The sequence below is a fragment of the Ictidomys tridecemlineatus genome, chromosome 8 (genome assembly GCF_052094955.1).
Source record: "Ictidomys tridecemlineatus isolate mIctTri1 chromosome 8, mIctTri1.hap1, whole genome shotgun sequence".
NCBI classification, from domain to species: domain Eukaryota; kingdom Metazoa; phylum Chordata; class Mammalia; order Rodentia; family Sciuridae; genus Ictidomys; species Ictidomys tridecemlineatus.
In genome coordinates this window covers 46,906,021-46,916,880 of record NC_135484.1, presented here as the reverse complement: position 1 = coordinate 46,916,880, position 10,860 = coordinate 46,906,021, and the positions used below count along the sequence as shown (strand labels likewise).

The window sequence follows — 10,860 nt, the reverse complement described above, 5'->3', positions numbered from 1 at the left end:
TTTGAGGAGGGAATTTGAAAGAAGGGGCCGCCTTCATTCCAAGGAGAGGCTGCAGAGAAGAAAAGGTTCATTGTGTTTCCTCACACAGCTCCTGGTTAGGGACAATTTAGGCAGAGAGGTGAAATGCATCCTTTGGCCTGAAGAAAAATATAAATATAGATGAAAAAGACCTAAAACCAAGATCACCTCCTATGGAAGAGAGGACATCACAGTAGAGGTCAGATAAGCAGGTTAAAAACCAGCACCATACACATATTCCTTCTGCCAAGGCTTGAACACATCATAAGCACCTAGGAATTCAGGGTAGGTGCTTCATAGAGACAACTGAGACTTATTTTCCAATATTTGCTGGAATGAAGATTTCAAATAGATAATCTGTCATTCAGAAAGTTAGTGTTCCAATCTCTGCAGAAGTTAGAAATGACAGCTGCTCAAACAGCACAAGATTTCTGCTGTCCTATCGTAGAGTTCCTGAGGTCAGCAACCCAAGGCTGGCATGACAATTTTCTTCTCATCAAGGAACCAGAGTGACTTCCATCTCCAGGTTTTCTTCATCATCTAAGATGTCTTCAAATATGCAATGGAGAAAAAGACAAGAAAAGGCCCAGGCTATCTCTCTGTCCCTTCTGCAGCTGGATCTACTGGGTGAAAAGAGAGGAGGAAAAGGGAGACTCGATACTAGCTTACAGATAATAATTTAGTTTTTAAAGGGAAAACCAAAAGATAAAATTATGCATGTAGATTTGTGAGCTGAGATCTGTGTACCCCATTCTGTCTTCCTTAGTAGATTATAAACTTTAAGAAATCAGAATCTATTTCTCTCTCTTCACAATTTTATCCAAACATCTAGCCAACTGTCCAATACTTTGTCCAACAAATGTTTGTTGAATGAATGAATAAAATAATTGGTGAAAAAGAAACAGACAAATGAGTATACTGGTCTTCCATCACTCAGCATGACTTGAGATCTACTCTATGTTTTAATGAAATATGAGTCTTTAGTGCTATTTACTGAGTATTGTTGAAGTTATGTCTGGGCACATGGTAGGATGGCACACATCTCATTTCTTGTGTCTGAGTGAAGCCACATGATTGTGGCCAATGAGAGTAAGCAAAAAGGACTTGTTTATCTTCTGGGCTAAGGGATATAACTGCTGATATAAGACTCATCAAATTTCTATTCCTACTGTTAAGAGTGACTAACAGCTTAAGAGATTGGGTTGTCTCCATCAACCTGCTGTCCTGATAAAGGTGACCTGCAGGGAGTGTGTGGCACAGACAAGATCATCTACCCTGCATTATGGTTTGAATCTAGAAATGTCACCCTCTGTCCCCCTGCCAAAGTTCATGTTTTGATGATTCCCAATGCAAGGTCAAGAGGTGAGGTTTTAGGCAATGATGGGAACTGTAACCTCTCAATGGATTAACCCATTTGATGGATTAATAATTTGAATGGTCTTCTGGGCGTCATCTATAGGCAAATGGAATGTGGATGGGAGAAGTAGGTCACGGGGGTGTGCCTTGGGAATTATATCTTGTCTATGTCTCCCCACTCTGCTCCCTGGCTAACATAAGTTAAGCAGCTTTCCTCTACCACACTCTTCCATCATGATGTTCTGTTTCACATTGGCCACAGAGCAATGGAGTTGGCCAACAACAGTCTAAGACCTCTGAAACCCTGAGCCCAAAATAAATTTTTCCTCCTCTAAGTTGTTCTTGTTGGGTACTTTGGTTACAGTAACCCCCCCCCAAAAAATGACTAACACCTTATATTCACAGAATTACTTTCCCCACCATACAAATACAAATGTAGTCAAATGAGGAAACACTTTACTTGCAGGGAAATACAGTAAATTTTTGTTGTGGATCCACCACCAATTTGAATTCTGAAATGGTCAAGTCAACTTCTAAAAGTCAAGACAAAAACATATAATTACAATAATTTTAAAAAATCAAGTGCAAGTAAAATTACAAATATATTTTTTAAAAAAAGTCTTTTTCTAATGTTTTAGAGTCCAGAAATAGAATTTTTTAAAAAAATTAGTCACACTTGAGCCCAGATAATAGCATTATAACAATTGCACAATTAAGAGGTCTTTTTCAATCCCTTTTTGGACACCAAAGCTGATCATGTGTAATATATATTCACATATTATTACACAATATCAATATTAAAGAATACCACACAGAAACATGAGTATATTTAAGAGACACAAATTGCACTATGCTAACTTTACAGTATAATAATCTGGCTAATCAGTGTCATTTCTCATTTTATGAATCTATAAATAAGTATGGATTCTGTAAGTTGATTAAAATCTATGATTTTTTTTTACCCTGAAATTTTGTGGACCATAAAATTTAAATATAATTTGCTTAATACTAACCAGTTTTATCTTTCACAAACAGTATAACCAAAGCCTGGATTTTAAAATCTCAAATTTATTACAACATTTTGCTTCTTCCAAACAAAGCAGTTTTAGTTGCTTTTAACCATTTTCCCCTAACATACGATTTCATGGCTATTACACCATATGATTTGAATACGTTGCAGGGTAATACTCCTAACTGGACAGTTAAGGTATGTCTGAATTGGTCACCCTTTTCTGGAAGAGTTGATTATTTTCCATGAGAATGAAAGAGTTTTACATTGAAGTCTTTTGCTTCAGATGGCTAATGGATAAATCAATTACACAGGCAAGAGGAGTGAATGGAAATAATTGGGTATCTCTTTCCTTATAACTTAGTCTTATTGACCCCATGTACATAATATCATCTCAATCTAAATTAAGGTAAACTTGCTAGAGCCTCTGAAATTCAGGTTTGCATAATATTTTTTACTCTCTAGTTTATTTCTGAATTTAGTCCTTAATTGGAGAGTTCTACCAACACTATTCCTTAATATTAAAAAGAGGCAAAAATTTCAGTTTATGGGGAAATACATGGGAAATGATGTCCCTATGAAAATTAAAATATTGCTGGGGTCCCAGGATTTAAAGATTTGTTGGTATTCTCCACTAAATTTCCCAGCTTGTTTTGTTTTGTTTTTCGATCCTATAACACCAACTTTTTGCCTGATGTTGATGATTACAAACCAAAACTTCTCCTTAATGATAACAGGAAATAAAAGAACCAAACATTTCTAGATGAGCCCACTGGTAATTCCCAACTCCAAGGTGTACAGACCTCATTTACTATTTTTTAAGAGCAGCCTTTCTCAGTGTAAGAACATGATGCAATTTGGAAAAGGTGCTCAAACCAGCACCATTCTAACTCACATAGCATGTCCTTGCAAAGGATCCCAAGAAGTCACCACAGATACACAACCAGCAGGATTGTTTGGCCCAGACAGCGTGTGCTTAACAATTCCATGAAAAATACAATTGCAGAAATAGCATATGTTTGACACACCATGCAGGACCAGCTGGGCCCTGCTTCCTCCAGGAAACTCCAGCTGGGTTACAGGGCGGCAACTTTCCAAGACCATGATTCCCTTTAGGCCACCAGAGAGTCACAAGAGTTTGGGGTTCCTCATGGTTCACTGGATCCATGTGGTCACCATGCAGACACATGTTGTCAGTAGACATGGTGAGTGAGCCCAGCTTGGCATTTCCTTACAGGCCTTGCTCTTCAGTGCCCTCTAAGGTGACCCATTCCCCCAGCCCAGCTTGCAATTGCTGCTCACTTTGACTTTACCTTTGTTTTTGATGACAAAATATTCAGCTTCCCCCACTACTAGGAGTTTCATTCTGTGCTTCTCTTGACCTGAGGTAATTTAAACCTATTTCCTTCCTTGCCTTCTTAAAAGGAAGCTTAATGGAATTTTGAATTTTTCCTATTACAAAAATTCTTAACGTTTTTGTCAGGAGAGATTTGAAATATCACATAAAATGATGTACTCCCATCCCTCACCACCACCTCCAAATAACTGAATTACATAAATAAAACATTACGTGAAAAGTGCTTTTCTACAATTTATGGGAAGTAAATTTAACAAGAGCTGGCTCATTGTAGGAAAATTCAACTTATCTTTTCCTGATCCTTTTATTCTATACAGGGAGAGAAATTTATGTCAGTTAAAAAAAATCTATTACTGCTTCTCATAACGGAATCCATTATTTTTCTCCATGATCCATCAGGGTAAAAACAAGAATAATAGATTGCTTTGACAGAACCTTGAACATAAATGTCCCAAATAATCAAACATAGTAAGTTAAATGAGTTTCAGGTGGTATTAAAACAGGAAAGGATAACCTCTATTTTATATTTTAAAACCAAATCTTACTTAAAAATTTATTATTATCAGCTACTACAAAAAGACAGATTATTTAGTAGTAGAATTTGCACAGTGAAATGGGAATATTTCCAATCATTCCTATACATGCCCAAGCAGAACTGAACCAAAAAAAAAATGAACTCAGGAAAAGAAATTATTTTAATTTTATAATTCTTTTAATCTTATAAATAACTGGTTATTTATAATCTACTTGATTTTATTAGTCAAGATGACTTTAAATAAAGTTATCCTATACTCAGCCTACAGACTAAAAATATTGTTGACCTTATTTTACAAATAGTATCACTTCTATGCATGGCTCTATAAACTTTAGTGCCATGAGACTTATTTTAGTCTAAGGTCCTGGAACAATTCTAATGTATATGCACATACCTATCTGCCTAACACAAATATGTAGGGAGAATGTGGAGGAAGGTGATAGGTATATACATGCCTATGTTAATTCTAATAGTTAATCCCTCTCACGGGATTTTCTCAATGGACAGCTATCCAGCCTCTAATCTCTAATTTTTTTCAGATAAACCAAAAACCAACTTGTCTCCAGGGAAGGTAAACTACATTCCCAGTTTTAGTGGCAGACCTTCTCCCAAACCAATCAACACAGAGCATTCACATTAGGTGTATTATTGGTTCATACCTGGGCAGGTGACTCAGGTTGACTTGAGCAGAAAAATAAGAATGATTTTTATTCAAACTTGGGAGATAAGTTTCCCATTTTTCTCTTGTTGGATGAGGCATAGAAAAAAGAATCCCAGTTGCCACAGACAGACATCTGTGACCATGAGAATGAAAACAACATTGATGGCAGAGGGGAGGGTCGGAAAGATCATGTGTCTTGATTGACATCATTGGGATGTTAATGATATACCCCAAACTCTCTCTACCTCTTGCTCCCAGTTAAAAGAGTTCACAAATTTATTGATTGCTTATTCCATATTGATTGAAGGTTTTTGAAACTTCTTTTAAAGAAAGATAAGAAAATATACTCAAAATATCCTGATTTACCATGGCACATTTCATTCATTTTTCTGTGCCTCAGAACATCTTTGAACATATATTTGTCTTTGAAACCACCTTGAAGAAGTCCTTCTCCTTCTCAATTGGAGAATTTAACACAGCCATTGCTTAAGAAAACAGTAACATTGCTACCAATGTCAATGTATATTGAAAGTAGTTAAAACCTTGTCCTGCTAGACAAAAAATATGCAACTGCACGACTAAGTTCAGTTGTTATTACTAGACTCTATATCTGAAATTGAGCTTGACCTGCTTTGTGGTCAACTAAAAACTGGCCTGAAGGTACTGCTCTTTTGTAATTATTCAGAAGGCCACAGCCATTCTACAGCTTTCCTTTTATTTTTCCTAAACTTCTTTAGTACCTGTTTCTCAGATTTTGTGGGCTATTAGGTGTTTCTCACATATATCTGTGCATAATAACTCATCAGCTTTGCAAACTAATTCTTTAACATTGAGATTAAAACTAATGTAGATGATTCTCAGATGACACATACTGAGGTATAGAAAAATTCCATCATTTCCTTCCACAAAATGAGAAAGATTTTAATTCTTTTTCTCAACAGCTGCTTCATTTTTTTATGCATAGGAAAAAATATGTGCAATTACTTCAAGTACAATCAAGTCATTTAACACGGCTTTGCCATCATTGTAGTTAAAGGATATTTTAAAAGAGAAAAAAAATCTCAAAGCACAGGTCCTGCTGTGCAGCAAAGCAATCAAATTCCTTCATAATAACAGCCTGATGGGATTCAGCAATCCGAGGAATAATGAATAACGGCTCTAATCAGTAAACAGGAAAATGCTACAACAGTCACTGAGTAAAAATTGACTATCATCTGTTGATTCTCTTGATCGGCTTTTCAAACAATAAATAGAAATATAAGTGTCTCTTACAAAGAAAAATAACTTCATTCAGTTTGTTTGATTTTATCAGGCAGTGAGAAAATGATACATCATCTTAGACTGTCCGGCAGTATTTCCTAGTCAATAAAATGCACATATAAATTTTTTTTATAATGCATGGCCAAATTTGCCCTATTACTTGAATATGTCAAGAAAACTGATTTTGCAGTTCGTTGATAAAATTGAAGATTGTATTTCTTTATTAGTTATTCTTTTTTCTTAATTCTTAATTACTTCTTCAGTATTCATCTTATGAAGTTATTTGTATCTGAATATGAAGACTCTGTTTCAAAATAGTCCTCAAGTTTCCAATGCAGTGTCTCAAATGTTGGTCGTTCCTTAGGCTCTGCATTCCAGCACTCCAACATGATGTTGTAGAATTGCTGTGGACAGTTAGATGGCTGTGGAAGTCTATAGTTTTGTCCCAACAACTGGATTACTTGAGTACCTGTCATACCTGAAAAATATAACCAACAAAAGAGGGGGGCATGGATTAGACTCTTCAATCCACAGACACTTAAACTCTAAGTTACAAAGCAAATTGATTTCTTTGATAAAGCTGTGAGATCTACCATACCCTTTATAGGTTGCAGAGATTAAACGACACCCTGCAGCAAGTAATGTCTATAAGACTGCAATTCAGGAGCAAAGGAGAAGGAAGCAATAAACCACCTCATTAATGCAAATTATCACCATCAAATTTTATCTATCTAGCTCCCACAGGCACATGGGATGGTCAGCCTCATAACTCTGCCCTCTAAGTCTGGGCAAAGCAGTTAAAGTCACACCTAAGTAAGTGACCTGCAGCAGAAAGGCCCACTTCAGAATTAATTACTTACCACTATACGGCATTTTGCCATAAGTAATGATTTCATAAAGAAGGATTCCAAATGACCACACATCGGACTTAATGCTGAATTTATTAGTACGAATGGCTTCAGGTGCAGTCCACTTCACCGGCAGCTTTATTTCGTGTTTAGATTCATAGATGTCTTCATTATCTACCTGTTAATGCATTAAGGATTCAAGCCAATTTAAAGTGATTTTTTTTTTTGCTGCCCTCATTCAGTTATAACCAGTTTCACATAAAACTTAAAGGGAAAATACCAAAAAAAAAAAAATGAGCTTAGATCAATTGATAACTAGCATAACAAATTCTGACTCTGACATTCAAGACAGAAACAATCTGTGGGAAGTCATCCATAAAATATTTGAGAATCTACTATGTACTAAGAATAATATTGGAAGGAACATCCTACTATGTGTAGAAGAATTCTTACATAATGGGATTCTGACTTCCCATCTGCTGTTTACCAAATGGAAAAATGGAAGCAAAATAGGTCTGGTCTTTTTTAAATTTAATTCTGGTATTTAAGAGTCAATGACTTTGATAATTACCATGTAACCAGTTTGCTAATATTAAAAAGTAGAATCCAAATGATTTAAATTAATATATCATCTCATTGGTCTCCTAATTAATTTACACAAAGAAAAGATGATGGTTTCATGAGTATCAACATGAGAATAATTTATTTGTTATGTTTTCTGGCCCAAATCCATATTTTTAGGATACAATATGGGAAATTTAAAATTAAATTCAGAGATTAATACCTCATTCTATATCTTTATCTTAGTGTTTTTTGAATGGATGTCACCCACTGAGTGGGGAGGAAGAATTAAAAAGCCAATAATTGGCCAGCATGGTGGTGCACACCTGTCATCCCAGTGGCTCGGGAGACTGAGGCAGGAGGATCATGAATTTAAAGCCAGCCTCAGCAACAAAGAGGTGCTAAACAACTCAGTGAGACCCTGTCTCTAAATAAAATACAAAATAGGGCTGAGGATGTGGCTCAGTGGCTGAGTGCCCCTGAATTCAATCCCTGGTACCTCCTCCCTAAAAAAAAAAAAAAAAAAAAAAAAAAAAAGCCATTAATTGCTCTAGAATTCTGGCAATAGGTAAATGAGTAGATAAAGTGAGCAAAGGTGGATAGAGTAACTGTACAAAGTGTCCTGGTTTTTATACAGGACAAATAGAAGCTACTTTTACTGATTGAAAAATAGGTCATAAGTTCAACCAACACAATGGTATCATTTTCAATTCAGTTGATTATTTTTTTTCCTCCTTGATAAAGAAATGGGAAGAAACGTGTAGTTTGTCTATAAGATCTTCAGCTACTTGAAATGGTCTATGGACCACATAACTTTGAGGAACACTGCTTTAAATAATAGTGAATTTATGAGTCTATCAGTCTGTTGGACTTTTAACCTATTACAAAAGCTAATTAAAACAAAACTAAACTTACCTTAAAAACTCTTGCCAGTCCAAAATCTGCTACTTTGTAGATATTATGCTCACCAACAAGGACATTTCTGGCAGCCAGATCTCTGTGGATATAGTTCTGGGACTCCAGATAGGCCATTCCAGAAGCAACCTGTGCCGCCATGTCTACCTGTTGAGGCAGATGGATTCTTGATCCAGCATCATCTAAAGAACAAGAGAAAATAAGAGATTTATTCTGGAAAGTATTTGAATTATTGAAGTGAATTCTGACAATTTTGATGAATGAGATATTGATAGAATTATGTGCCATGGTACTGATCTGCTAACAAAGGAGCAAAGGTATCAAATAATCCAAAGATAGGAGCAAGTTTCTAAATGAGTCCAGTTACTGCCATTTTTTCAATACCACATTTCACCAATTTATCTCTTCATGGAAACTGTTGCTTAGGTACTTTCAGATTACTTTTAAACTTTACATAGTTTATTTTAGTCATTGAGCTTATAGTGGTCCTAATTTGCATGGCTGAACAAATGAAAAGTTCACATTTTTTTATAAGAGTTTTCTTAAAAACTGGTTCACTAATAAAAATGAAGAGTCTAGCAGTAGTTACAAAATGTACATATTGCAAGTGGTGAACAGTAGGACTGTCAAGTTCAAAGACAGCATCAGCAACTTAGGAAGACCCTAAGCAGCTTAGTGAGACCCTGTATCTAAATAAAATATATTTTTAAAAGGGCTGGGGATCTGGTTTAGTGGTTAAGTGCCCCTGAGTTCAACCTGCAATACTATATATATATAAAACATTTGTACCTCTAAGTTTAATATGTATTTTTTAAATTTTGCTTTCTTAGTCTGTTGTTCCTAGAATAAGTTGCTCATCTCTCTAAGTACAAACATACCTTTAATGGGTAGCATTTCACCTACTGCTCATTCTGTAAAACTAAGTACAGGAAATTTAGGTAGTAGGATCAGTTTTATCATTAGTAAAAGAGGTCCAAGCTATTTTATGATGACTTTACAAAATAGAGTAAGTCAACTTATCTGCCATACTATTGATAGGTATCTTCAGATTTTGTTTTCTAAAGTTTCACATAAATACAAATTATTATTATCCCTGTGTGACTAAGTAAAATACTATTACACAGAGTCCATTGGTCTTATGAACATGAGGTTTAAACACAAGCCCTGATTTGAGTGCTCACTAAAGCACAAGATTTAGGAAAACTGGCTTAAAGCTGTCAGACTTGAGATCATGGCTGGGTCTCATATTTCTCTATAACCGTAAGCAAACTGTTTAGCATCCCTGTACCCGAGTTTCCTCATCTGTATAGTGGTAACAGTAACTCTTACAGTATTAATTTTTTAAATGAGAGTCAAAACAATTGAACACATGTACAGCACTTAAAACAGTACCTGGTATCTAGGAAAAACACAATAAATCCTAGCTCTTAATGTTATCATTGCTCCTAAGCAAAATGAAACATTTTGGGACTTGTTAAGCTCAAGATATATATAAATTACCAATGTGAAAATGGCTGAAAGAAGATGAGTTTATGAGTCTAGAGTTCAGACAAGAACTTTCAGCTAAAGACATAGATTTAATAGTCATAGTTTGAGTGGGAGTTAAAACATAAAAAGTGGGTGAGGTCCTAGGAAGATATAGATTCATAAGAAAGACTAATAATTGAGGGTGAGCACAGGAAGCGAACCTGACAAAAGAAAATTGAGAAGAATCAGCCACAATCATAAGAGAGGAGAATGTTTTAACAAATCAAAAATTGTGAGAAAGAAAATGTGCCATCATAGTCAAGCTTCACAGATAAGTTCAATAAGACAAGGACTAAGAGGGCTGTGTTAAATATAAGAATGAGGGAGTCATTGATGAAGGGTTTTATTTGAGATTGTGTGTAAGAGGCCAAAGGGTAACTTGGAGATGAGGACATACAGACAGACAGCAAGAGGAGATGGAAAATTTCAAAACCCTAGTCAAAAAGGGAAGGCAATAAGGATCTGGTAGAGGTAAATGTAATGTCATAGGAAAGCCATTATAGAATTCAGAAAAGTGGGGAGTTGTGATGGTTAAAGTATTCCAGGGTCTCTAGGGTGCTTGCTGACTGTGTTCTAATTCTTGATTTGGACAGTAGCTGCATAGTTGCTTACTTGTGCATGTTATAATTACATGTCAAACTATGCTACATGATTTATGTACTTTCTATATAAATGCTATCTTTTCTGATAAAAAATGAAAGAGTCAAAGGAATTTTTAAATGAGAAAGACTTAAGCACAGCAGGTGTGTGAGTGTGTGTGTGTGTGTGTGTGTGTGTGTGTGTGTGTGTGTGTAAAAGGCAGAAGCATATTTA

General features: G+C 35.5%; 1 protein-coding gene across 2 annotated transcripts in view; it reads right to left on the bottom strand.

Annotated features, from left to right (window-relative positions):
- Window positions 1-1,813: 1,813 nt before the first annotated feature.
- Frk (fyn related Src family tyrosine kinase) overlaps window positions 1,814-10,860 on the bottom strand; it is a 107,495-nt gene continuing 98,448 nt past the window's right edge. For both annotated transcript variants that reach the window (XM_078019369.1, XM_005340844.4), the window contains 3 exons: window positions 8,521-8,702; window positions 7,057-7,222; window positions 1,814-6,674 (listed from right to left, as the gene is read on the bottom strand). In XM_078019369.1, coding sequence (XP_077875495.1) covers window positions 6,463-6,674; window positions 7,057-7,222; window positions 8,521-8,702 — 560 coding nt within the window. In that variant the 3' untranslated portion in view covers window positions 1,814-6,462. The remainder of the gene's footprint in view (window positions 6,675-7,056; window positions 7,223-8,520; window positions 8,703-10,860) is intronic.